Source organism: Ranitomeya imitator, chromosome 7 (assembly GCF_032444005.1).
Source record: "Ranitomeya imitator isolate aRanImi1 chromosome 7, aRanImi1.pri, whole genome shotgun sequence".
Taxonomy (NCBI): Eukaryota; Metazoa; Chordata; class Amphibia; order Anura; family Dendrobatidae; genus Ranitomeya; species Ranitomeya imitator.
The window spans coordinates 20,857,255-20,870,315 of NC_091288.1; the positions used below are offsets into that span (position 1 = coordinate 20,857,255).

Here is a 13,061-nt window from a genome sequence, read left to right on the forward strand (position 1 = left end):
TGGACGTGGTATATCTTGATTTTTCCAAAGCGTTTGATACCGTGCCGCACAAGAGGTTGGTACACAAAATGAGAATGCTTGGTCTGGGGGAAAATGTGTGTAAATGGGTTAGTAACTGGCTTAGTGATAGAAAGCAGAGAGTGGTTATAAATGGTATAGTCTCTAACTGGGTCGCCGTGACCAGTGGGGTACCGCAGGGGTCAGTATTGGGACCTGTTCTCTTCAACATATTCATTAATGATCTGGTAGAAGGTTTACACAGTAAAATATCGATATTTGCAGATGATACAAAACTATGTAAAGCAGTTAATACAAGAGAAGATAGTATTCTGCTACAGATGGATCTGGATAAGTTGGAAACTTGGGCTGAAAGGTGGCAGATGAGGTTTAACAATGATAAATGTAAGGTTATACACATGGGAAGAGGGAATCAATATCACCATTACACACTGAACGGGAAACCACTGGGTAAATCTGACAGGGAGAAGGACTTGGGGATCCTAGTTAATGATAAACTTACCTGGAGCAGCCAGTGCCAGGCAGCAGCTGCCAAGGCAAACAGGATCATGGGGTGCATTAAAAGAGGTCTGGATACACATGATGAGAGCATTATACTGCCTCTGTACAAATCCCTAGTTAGACCGCACATGGAGTACTGTGTCCAGTTTTGGGCACCGGTGCTCAGGAAGGATATAATGGAACTAGAGAGAGTACAAAGGAGGGCAACAAAATTAATAAAGGGGATGGGAGAACTACAATACCCAGATAGATTAGCGAAATTAGGATTATTTAATCTAGAAAAAAGACGACTGAGGGGCGATCTAATAACCATGTATAAGTATATAAGGGGACAATACAAATATCTCGCTGAGGATCTGTTTATACCAAGGAAGGTGACGGGCACAAGGGGGCATTCTTTGCGTCTGGAGGAGAGAAGGTTTTTCCACCAACATAGAAGAGGATTCTTTACTGTTAGGGCAGTGAGAATCTGGAATTGCTTGCCTGAGGAGGTGGTGATGGCGAACTCAGTCGAGGGGTTCAAGAGAGGCCTGGATGTCTTCCTGGAGCAGAACAATATTGTATCATACAATTATTAGGTTCTGTAGAAGGACGTAGATCTGGGTATTTATTATAATGGAATATAGGCTGAACTGGATGGACAAATGTCTTTTTTCGGCCTTACTAACTATGTTACTATGTTACTATGTTCTCCAACCCCTTCGCTACTCACCATTACTGGTCTGGTCCTCGCCACATCTTATCACTGCCATAAGAGCTGAATCTCTAGGTCTGTTCACGTTAGGCGGGGGACTTTTCGTTCTGATGAGGCCAGGGAGAGTGCTGAGTTAACGCATAAAGCGAGAACCACAGAAAAAATGGCCAAAAAGTCCCATATATTGTAATGTGAAAACACAATAATTTATTAATTGAACAGGTACAATCCCCCTGACGAAGGCAGCATGTCAAAACACGTGTTGGGAAGGACGCCATTCGGGTGCCAGGGATCCTTTTTGCCACTGTTAGTCACCTACTTTGGTGTTAATTTTACAATTTATTAATATAATTTCAGTGTGCATTTACACACACCTTGCAGATTATTTTTTCTTCATATTTATAAGGAGCATTTTGAATCTAATGACCTACATTTTGATATTCACCATGTACCTATACTAATTGTGATTTAGATTCTCTCTCTTTCTTTGCATTAACACTTTATTGTATTTTCACACATTTGTTCACATATTTTTGTGTTTTGTAGCTTTAGTTTCCATCTTACCTTACTTTTTTGTGTTGTGCATATTTACCCTGGCAATTCTATTCAGTATTTTATTCTCTTGAGTGCATCCTTGTTTGTATGTAATTTTAATGTAACATTTTCATCAATGTTTTTTCTGTTATTGTACCTGTTCAATTAATAAATTATTGTGTTTATCACATTACAATATACAAGACTTTTTGGTTGTTTTTTTCTGTGGTTTTCGCTTTTTGTTTTTTCCAATTCCCGACTATCCACTTATCACTACTTTGGTCTGGCTTCTTGGTCGGAGGGTTATTAGTCTATATTTACTTATTCATCTAATTTTAATTTCACTACTAATTTTACAGATTTCCCTGATACCTTTCAAGCATTTCCTTTGATATATCATTTTTGAGTTAACGCATGTAAGGTTAAGGCGTCATTACGTCACAACAGGTGGCATTACCTTGTGCGCATGCTCAAAACCGTTTTCAGAGTAGTTCAGCATTCACGGTGGTGATAAGAAGATGCAATGAGGACTGAATGGATAAAGGTGAAGAGAGACCAGACCAGAGAGGTGCACGGTAAATTGAGAAAAAACATTTTTTTAATTTTTTATCCGTTTGATAACCATTTACGGTTCGAAAAAAGTGTGGCCAGTGGCTGCCTTGCTCCTGGATTCGCATCTAATTGAATTACAAAAAAAATGTGCATTTTGACAAATGAGGATTTTTGTAATATTAAAATAGACTTCAATTCCACATTTCCATATTTGCTCATCTCATTTTGATGCCTTCAAAATTTGGTGCAGGAAACGAATGTTGTCAATATGATGGATGGCAAGAAGAACAAACTAATCAATCTTGTAACAAATCAAGCCAGACATGTCACTTAAAGCAAGGATCATCAAGCTATGACTTGCCTACTTTTGACACATCATATGAAGAGAGAAACCATTGCAGAAGGACTTCATGGTCAGAGAAAAGGAAGGGACAAGGCAAAGAGATAGACCAGCAGCCCAATGGCTTGATACCATCAAGATAATGACGGAGAAGACCATGGTGGACCTATCTAGTCTTGCACAAGATCGATCTTCCTACAAATCGCTCATCAAGTTGCCATCAAATCGAGAATAAGCCAAAGGCCGTTAAAAAAAAAATCAAGAAGTCCTCCAGATTTCTACCTCTGACATCCATCTGGGAGAATCTATTAGATATCTATGCAATGATTACTCCAACTCCAAAAACCATTTGTGGGGGGTTTTGTACATATTTTTATTGAAAAAGTCCATGAATCAAAGAAAGGTCGCATGTGAGATTTTTTCAGCAATTGTTTGATTTTCTTCACAGTGATTGACTACCTGATCTCTTTGCCCTATTGTACCGCACATGTCTCATTTAAAGGCAACAAGTTGTCTTTCAAGTGTTTCCAAACCATATCTGTAGTTCATCGCAAGCTCTGCATGAGGATGAAGTTGTCTAACAAAAGGAGGATGTTGGAGTTTCTGTGTTTCTGAGAAGTACGTCTTGCCACGTTCACTGCCAGCACTGATAAGGAAGATTACACCATCCCTCTCCTTCTTACAAAGCAAGCATCCATAACTAGGAAGCAGTTACACAGTTAACAGTTATTATCTGCTGCCTGGAAAGAAGTTTTCATGATCAAATACTTTAAAGGCTTCAAAGGCAAAGGCAAAACATACATAAGTATGAAGAAGCTTGCTTATTTATAATACCTGGATCATATGGAGTAAGCTTTTTCCAATTTTTTTTGGAAGTGAAATTCAGACATATGGAAAAGGTAGAATGCAAAATTATTTTTTGTCTCTGGCGGCCCAAAGCCAATTCCAAAAGGCCCCCAATGGACTAAAGTTATTCAGCCATGCTTAGATGATAATTACTAGCTTTATGTAGAGTCCCACAATTCTTTTCCATAAGGAGCTCTTATTTGGGTTGGATTTTAAGGAGTTTTTTTCCTACTTTATGTCCTAATATTATGAGTTTTATGTGTTTATGTAAAATATCTTCTGAATCATGTCTTTGTAGATCCATTGTTTCGGCTACGGTTTACATGACATTTAGTCCTCTTATATGGTCATGTGGTGGATCACATGTCGTGCATTATGCAGCTCCGTTGCTTGGGTCCCTAATGTATGTAATGTTATACATGACATCTTGTGCATGGTCAGGCTAAATAGCAGCTGCTCACAGCACATTCACAGTTCAGGACTAGTTAAAAGGGTTATTTAACCTAAGGCTACAAGTCTGCAGTTACCTTATATTACTGCTGACTTGTGAATCCTCAAATCTCACGCATTTCGCGCTGTGACGATTCTCCATTGCCAGCATCGGGAGCAGAGTATATGTGACCACAAGTATTAGATTTCCATATGTGCGGCCACATGCTGACAAGATGTGCGCAGTCTCACTCAATGCAAGTGTATTGAGCGAGGTTGGACACATCTAGTCGGAATGTGACTGTAAGTATGCAAATCGTATACCCACCCGTTCCCAGCATCGGCACCGGAAAATCCTCACAGCATGCAGTGCACACAATGTTAGGATTTGCAAGTCTGCAGTTACATAAAGTGCAGCTAAAGGCAAGATGACAACCACTTAAAGCCTGACCATGTATGTGCTGTCACATGCAAAGCCCCATATGCAGGATAACGTCCTGTGCAGTAAATAGGGCATGTGATTGGATGGGTTGTTATAGGTGGAAAACATGTGTCAGATGACCAAGCACAAAGACAAGAAACTGCCAGGACATGATATCCGGTATTATAAAATATCGTACATTGGTATATAAAATCACAGAAAACCCCTATAATGGGAATCTGTCACCAGGACAGAGACCATAATTCTATTGATGTGTATTACTGGACTCAATGCCGTCATTTTGATAAAATCCCTGTTTTACCTGCTGCATATCTAGCAGTTCTCTGAAAGCTGAGCCTTGTTTAACCCCACCCACATCACTGATTGGCAGCTTCCTGTGTACATTGACAGAAAATTGCAGTGTGGGGGCGGGGTTACACAGAGCAGGAGGACTAGATGGCACAAGACAACTAGTCCTCTAGTGATAATCTCTGTCTAATGAAACTTTTATTTTATTGAAACTACAACAAGCAGTCCAATAAGTGACACGTTGCTTGAATTAGAATATCTGCCTGTACATCAAGCTGCTGTCAGATTACATAGCAAAAATCTGCTGACAGATTCCCTTTAATGTTTTTTTTAAAGTCCTATACTCAGGTTTATAAATTGATGGTAAATTGGCAATTCCAAAACAGAGGAAATGGATAATGTAAGCTAACAGAAAGTAAATCAAATTAATTTAATATTTAAGATGTACTCTCCATTTTATATTTTTCTTTAATCTGTAATATTCTTGAAAGATATCATTTTATACGTGCCTAAAATATCCTTTCCCTTTCTACAGGCTCAAAGTAAAAAGCTCAGGATTCACCTCCCTCATCATGACATCGGTCTAGCATAGAATAGTAAGCAGAAGATGGAGAAGAGGAGGGAAAGAGGGGGATGCAGCTGCAGTTTCTTCTACCATTTCCAGAAAGACGTAGATATATGAAGTTTTTTTATTAATAGACCTTTTATTCAGCAAGCATGGAAAGGAATAATTGGAATTTACAGAAACCAACATTTATGGAAAAAGACACAAATCTTTTAGGTTATGCTTCATTCATGGTTTCACTGTATTTTCCATTTACAGCTACTTAGGACGAGGTTTTCCAAAGGACAGGTGATAAATGTATTAACGTCAAGGGTCCAAGAGTTGAAACCTCTACAGATCTTGCCAATGAGGGTTCCGAAGTCCTTTGTGTGGCCATTGTTCTACTTACTTCACTATCATCAGTCCCATAGAATTCATTGGAGAGGTGGCTGATCATGATGGCATCTATATAAACACTGGTGATCCAAGGGCTTTAATTTATTGGATAAATGAGGGTCTTAATGGTTGGCCTACCAGTAAGCATACATTTACCACTTCTCCTATGGATGGGTAATAAATGAAACCCTTTAGAGTGAAAAACATAACACTTAAGTCCCTCTCCTGATGCCAATCTTGGAAAAACAAAGCAATGAACTCAATTTCATAAACAAGGACAACTTATTGTTCCATTTTTAAGTGATTTTTGGACAACATTTTTTAACTAAAAAGAAGCAAGCAACAATGGTATCATCAATGCTCATTGAGTGTGAGAAGTGGCATTTTTATGGAGTCGGACACTGGGGACTTACCTGAGCAGGTCTCATTAGATTCATCTTCATTACTGCCACAATCATTTGCTCCATCACAAAGCCACCTCTTGGGAATACAGCGGTTACTTTGGCACTTAAATTGGTCTCCCGGACAGCTGTGGTTCACTAGGAAAACATAAAGAAGCAATTTAAGACACTCAAGGCGAGCTAGTTCTTAACGACAAGCGCTGCCTGTAAATCAGTCCAGAATAATACATGTAAATGGGGTGACGGAATTATAGCACAATGAGGAAGCGTGTCATATAGCGTTTATTTTTATTAACAGATGAATAAAGACCTAAATGAGTTTTTAATGCTATTTTGTTCAAAAGAAAATGAATGGTACCAAGTCATTTGTCAACAGAGAGATAAGCTTTAATTCCAGAAACAATGCTTTATAATTTATATAGTGTTAACAAGCAAATGCTAATCAGCATTTTAGTGATTCATGTTCCAGAGAAAAAGCCACAAGTGGGAGCGGGCTACGGAATAGGCAATGTGAGTTTAGCATTAATTTCTTTAGAATTAAATAAAGAAACCTTAAATAAACGTGTCTCCTATTTTAAAAGTTAAACTTAATGGCTCCAGAGTGCTATAAACAGTAAATGTAAATTTATACTCACCACCCAGACTGGGACCTCCCTTGCACTCTTGGTAATACAATATGTACCCCTCTGGTCTCCTGTCATCAACATCTGGCAGGGGCCAATCAGAGGTCACTGATGGGCTGCAGCCTTCATATATCATCCAAACAGAAAGACATCCCCTGACAAATTTTGATGCAAGGAGGTTTTCAGAGGACACAGAACCGAGTCCTGGAAGTCATGTCAGTCCCGAATGTAGAACATCATTGTCCATGAAGTTTACCTTTAGCATACAATCCCTTTAGAAGGATTATACACTTATAATATGTTTAGACTTGTCATGCAGTTTCATCAATGTTACTAATATGCTTTAACCTGGAACAACTCATAAAGTCTCATGGATTCTAGTACCACCTTTATGCTGGTGACACTCAGATCTACCTTTCTGGCCCAGACGTCACCTCTCTACTGTCCAGAATCCCAGAGTGTCTATCTGCCATATCCTTCTTCTCCTCTCGCTTCCTCAAACTCAATGTGGACAAATCTGAGCTCATCATCTTTCCTCCATGTCACAGATCTTCCTTACCTGACCTATCTATCGCAATTAACGACATCACACTTTCCCCCATACCAGAAGTCCGCTGCCTTGGAGTAACCTTTGACTCTGCCCTAGCCTTCAAACTGCACATCCAAGCTCTTTCCACCTCCTGTCGCCTCCAACTCAAATATATCTCCAGAATCTGTCCTTTCCTCATCAGTCAATCTACTAAAATGCTCATGCATGCCCTCATCATCTCCCGCCTTGACTACTGCAACATCCTTTTCTGTGGCCTCCCTGCTAACACCCTTGCACCTCTCCAGTCCATCCTTAACTCTGCTGCCCGACTAATTCATCTCTCTCCTTGCTACTCCTCCGCTTCCCCCTCTGCAAATATCTTTACTGGATCCCATTCCCTCAGCGTATCCAGTTCAGATTACTAATACTAACCTACAAAGCCATCCATAACCTTTCTCCTCCATATAGCTCTGAACTAATCTCCCGATATCTTCCCTCACGTGATCTCCGGTCCTCCCAAGACCTCCTTTTCTCCTCCACACTTATTCACTCCTCACCCAACCGCCTCCTAGACTTCTCCCAAATATCCCCCATCCTCTGGAATTCTTTGCCCCAACGTGTCCTACTATCAACCATATTCGGATCCTTCAGATGGAACCTGAAAACCCATCTCTTCAGGAAAGCCTACAGCCTGCACTGACCCCGCTGCCTCCTCATCACTACCGAAGATACCGCTTCACGAACACCGGAGCTCCTGCAACCCTCAACCTATTGTCTCCTTCCCCACCATCCTGTAGAATGTAAGCCCGCAAGGGCAGGGTCCTCGCCGCTCTGTATTAGTCCGTCATTGTTAGTTTGTTTACAGTAAGTGATATCTGTAATTTGTATGTAACCCCTCCTCATGTACAGCACCATGGAATCAATAGTGCTATAGTGCTATATAAATAAATAATAATAACTTCCAAACAATCCACCTTTTTATCACTCGATCTTGGTTTCTAGCTGCATTATTTTTGTTTTCCTTTCCTGTGTCGGAACATGACCACATCAATGAGTCAAGAGGGTTAGGTTGGCTGACTGCTTATTTTAGCACCTATGTCAGCCCTATTCTTTGATCAAGCCAATATATAAACAGAGAAGGGGGCTGACTTAGTTATTGAAAGGAATCAGTCAACCAACCAACCCCTTGCACACATAGTACTGTGGAATGTGGGGCATGTTAAAGATGGGGCTATTTTTTATAGGGTCATTGTAGCATTTAAGAAAGGGATGCATTGTAAAAATGAAATAATTGACAATATCCATAAAAAAATTCAGAAAGGAGATCACAAGTAACACAGGTGCAGATTTTCAGCATTTCATGTTGATTTGCAAGCTAGTTCAAAAGTGTAATTTTAATAGTTTCTTAGACATTCTCTATTTGAAAAAAGTTTTCAAAAATTTGCAGAGACTAAGGATTAGTGATGAGCGAGTATACTCATTGCTCGGGTTTTCCCAAGCACACTCGGGTGATCTCCGAGTATTTGTGTGTGCTCGGAGATTTAGTTTTTGTTGACACAGCTGCATGATTTATGGCTGCTAGCCAGGATGAGTACATGTAGGGCTTACCTGGTTGCTAGGGAATCCCCACATGTATACAAACTGTCTAGCAGCTGTAAATCATTTAGCTGCGTTGATGAAAACTAAATCTCCGAGCAGTCACAAATATTCCAAGACCACCCAAGCGTGCTCAGGAAAACTCGAGCAACAAGTATACGCTCATCACTAGTAATATTTGGAAATGAAGAAATGTTACTCGAATCCTCCATCATTTCCATCACACCATTGAGTTGACCACTGCTGGGACCAAATGAATATCATATTTGTTTGACCACTGAAGCCATTCACTGGCCTCTGCAATCAGATGACTGATTGCTGGACTGTCAGCTCAAAAGTAGTGTCGACATTCTTCCATCAGTCAACTATCCCTGCAGCCAATCAGCTGCCTTATCTATCATTTACTTGATGGATGAGAAGTCATTACTTCTGTTCCTAAGGGAGATATTTGGTACTTGACACAGTGGGAGATTTGAGTGGTCATTAACAGAGTATTTCATTATCTTGTAAGGATCCCTAATCTTTGTAAAGTATTGAAAATACCTTTTAAGAAGACATTCAAACTCAGGCATAGAGATGTCCAATGCTTCTTAACCCTAATATCTTGTGTCGGAGAAGATCCAAGGCATCTCATACACTTCATGATGCTCCTGCCAAGTTCAGTTGGGTCCACCACCGTTAATCTAAATTTGTTTGGCCACCATTATGTCATAGGTGAATTTTTACAATTCTCTCATTATTTTACCAATAGTATAGAATCTGGACTTTTACACTGAACAATTAACATGAATATAGTGCATCTCTCTCATTAATTTTCATTGCTTCTGGAATTATGTGTCCCTGAATCTTGGTTTATGATCCACTTGACCTTAAGCGATGCTGACTACAGATAATTAAAGCAGATGATATACAACTTTCGACAAACAGAAGAGTTCGGTAGAGGTCACCTTGGACACAAAATATTAACATGGATTTCTTATATTTTAATAATTCTCATTGTAAAAATATTGGTGGGTAGAAATTCAGAAAGTCCAATTTATAGAGCCACAATTGGACTTTTCTTAATATTGTAAGAATCAGGAATATTTGACTTGTGAGCAAATTGTTCAGTCTTGTTAGAACTCATCCATGCCATAAACATAATTAATTAGGTAATAAACTTGTGACAATATAGGTGATATATAATCTTGTAAAGGGGTTTTCCCTTCTCAAATAAGGGTGGTATACCACAATCATATGCCATTACTTTATAGTCAGTAGAAATCCAATATTCTAGACCCTTTATTAGTCTAGGGTCACACAACCATTTTTCTCTCATCCGATAAAATCGATCTCATTATGCTAACTAGACTCTCATCAAATCCTGATTAGAGTTTGACCAGAGAGTACTCTGATTTTTTCGGATGTACAGAATTAAACAAAAATCTCCATCTTCTCCATTCTTTCAGCCCGTGAAAATTGGACCACACTCAGATGTCATCCTAATAGTCTGGTTTTTTTTTCCACTGACCTATAGACATGAATGGGCAAGTGTGATCCAAAAATTGGACGCAACTAATGCATGCTGCAAATTTTTTTCTTGGACTACTAAGTGAGAGGAAAAAAAAATCGGACAACCCTATAGAATAACATGAGGATGAGTGTTATCCGACAAAACAATAGAAATCACTCGTCCCATTTTTACTGTAATCTTCATGAGCCCTTATCAGGAGAATAATGGTATAGCGCAGTGCTTTGGGCTTTTCATGGTCACTGCTCCTAGCTTGCCGGGGATTTCAGGAGTGCATAATATCTTGATTAGTGGCTACTGTGCAGTTCCTTAAACAGATCCATGATCCACTATGCAGATAAGAGAATTGACAAATGCTGAGCTGCAACAGATCTCCCTTCTTTTCATTCTCAGGATTGGTAGGGGTCTCCATGCTACTCCAACAGGCTAGGATTGGTAGGCATCACCCATAGTGCACCAAAAGAGCAATGCTCCATATCTCTATAGCAAATAGCTCATATGTATGGACATGGTAGATTGCAATCCTTGTGTCATTTTATAGTTAATAGTGTCAACATTTTCTTTTTTATAGGTAATAGTGGGCCCGATGACCAGCCAGCCCGTTTGCTGGCTCACTGGTTGCACATATGGTTTTTATGCAGCTGCCTCTTTTGATAAGTCTTCGTTTGTAGGCTTCTATTTCGGAACTACATCCTTAATTCTGGACTTATCTTCCACTGAATCATTTATTCTACCATTTTATTTAATACATTCTGGAACACTATACAGAATATTCTATTGCTAAAGTTTCCATTTAAGAAGGTTTGTCATGGTAAAGTGTTTAAGGTAAATTCTAAATGTCTTTGGTCACCATGGGATTGAAAAAGGTTTATAGACAAGAGAAACTTTCTAGACTGATAGAACTCAAAGTATACTGGTACACAATATATATAGCTTCTTTTCAAGAAAGGTGGAAACACTTTTGAGTAGAGTACACTATCTAAGAGCTTAAGCCTAGACGACACTGCACTTCAGAAAATACATAGTCCTTCAGACATAAATATATCTATAGATAAAAGTCACACTTACAGCAAGCTCCAACATCCTCATCACTCCCATCTAGGCAGTCATTTTCTCCATCACATTTCCAGCCTTCTTGGATGCAGTGCTGGTTTTTGCATTGAAATTCTTCCAAATTACACAACTTTGGCAATGTTTCATCACTGTTAACTAAAGGTCAAAAGAAAGCAATGGGAAAGGTGTTAGATTAGGTTGCTTTATGGGTCTACTGTGGATTCGTAAAAAAATCTAAGTGAGATGCATGAAGTCCCTTTGGTTGTTTCAAGCAATGAAGGAGCCATATTTTACTAGTGAAACATGTTAGGTTACTTATTATATTCTCCTGCATCAAAAATAAAAACATTTTTTGAATTCGCCCTTTTCTAAACCTTTGAGTCAACTAAAGTGATATTGCATGCTTTAATCATCTCCTGCCTCGGATGATGCAACATCCAATTCAGTTTCAACTCTGCCGCCCAGAGAATCCACTTCTTCCTCCCTTAATTCCTCCTCCTTTCTCCTCTGCCAATCCCTTCAATGGCTGCCCATTACCATGAGTTTAAAATCCTAATATTGATTTATAAGGCTGTTTATGTGTTCCACATATAAATTTCTGATCTAGTCCCCTGCTGTGCCCCTTTACTTAATCTCTAATCCACAAAATGTCACTTCCATCTCTTATCTAACTTCAAGAAACCTCATTACATGTAATCATCAAAATGTCCCCTTCTTGCATCTCTAGCCTGCTTCTACTACATCACTAATCTCCTGCTACCTTCCCACATATAGTCTCCATTACATAGCATGTCATTTCCACACATCTGACTTCATCTACTCCTACTTTCTGAGACATAATCTCTAGTCCATAAAATTTCCCCACCATACATCTTTGACTTGATCTACCGATACCTTTCCACTTGTAACATATGGTCTACCTCCCAACACATAACTTCTAGTCTACAACCTGTCCCCTTCATATATTTTCAGTCTAATCACCTTCTAACCTCCCACACGAATGCTGCAATCCATAAACCGCCACCTCCAATCTCCAATCTTTATTGCCTGATATCTTCTCAGATATAATCTCCAACCCATACTCTGTCAACTTCATATGTCTGGCCTACCCTCCTAATATCTCCCCATATATAATTTCTAGTCCATAACTTTTCCACTTCATGCATTTCTAATCTCCTACTGCCTCCACACACATAATCTCTAGGCCACAACCTGACCTCTTCATACATTGCACGCCTAATTTGCATCTTTTTTTTAACGGCCTTCGGCTCAATCTCAAGCCATAGTGACTTGATGGATAAATGATCTGTAGGAACGGAAGATACATTTTGTGCAGGCCTAGATAGGTCCACCAAGGTCTTCTCCACCATTACCTTGATATTATCAAGACATTGGATTGCTGGTATTTCTGTTCGCCTTGTTCTGTATATTCTTCCGACCATGATCTCTTTTACCAGTGATTGCTCTCTTTGTATGATGTATCCAAAGTAGACAAGTCATAGCTTGGTGATCCTTGCTTTGAGTTACATGTCTAATTCTACTTTCCCACATATTATCTCTAGTCCATAACCTGTATTTTCCATTAATCTCTGACCTAATTTCTGACTACTTTCCCATCTCTACCGTCCATAATCTAGCCCCTTCATACATCTCTGACATGATTTCCGAACAACTCCCAACACATTAAACTCCAGTCCCCACAAGTCCTCCTTCCTTTCTTTCCTCTTACCTGGTCCTCACACAACTATCTCTAAGATATATTCTG

At 39.4% G+C, this 13,061-nt stretch overlaps 1 protein-coding gene across 1 annotated transcript in view; it reads right to left on the reverse strand.

The window, feature by feature from the left end:
• LRP1B (LDL receptor related protein 1B) overlaps nt 1–13,061 on the reverse strand; it is a 1,659,362-nt gene that overhangs the window by 706,324 nt on the left and 939,977 nt on the right. Inside the window, exons 16-17 of the mRNA XM_069732880.1 lie at nt 11,312–11,452; nt 5,998–6,123 (exon numbers count right to left, since the gene is read on the reverse strand). Of these exons, the coding sequence (XP_069588981.1) occupies nt 5,998–6,123; nt 11,312–11,452 (267 nt within the window). The remainder of the gene's footprint in view (nt 1–5,997; nt 6,124–11,311; nt 11,453–13,061) is intronic.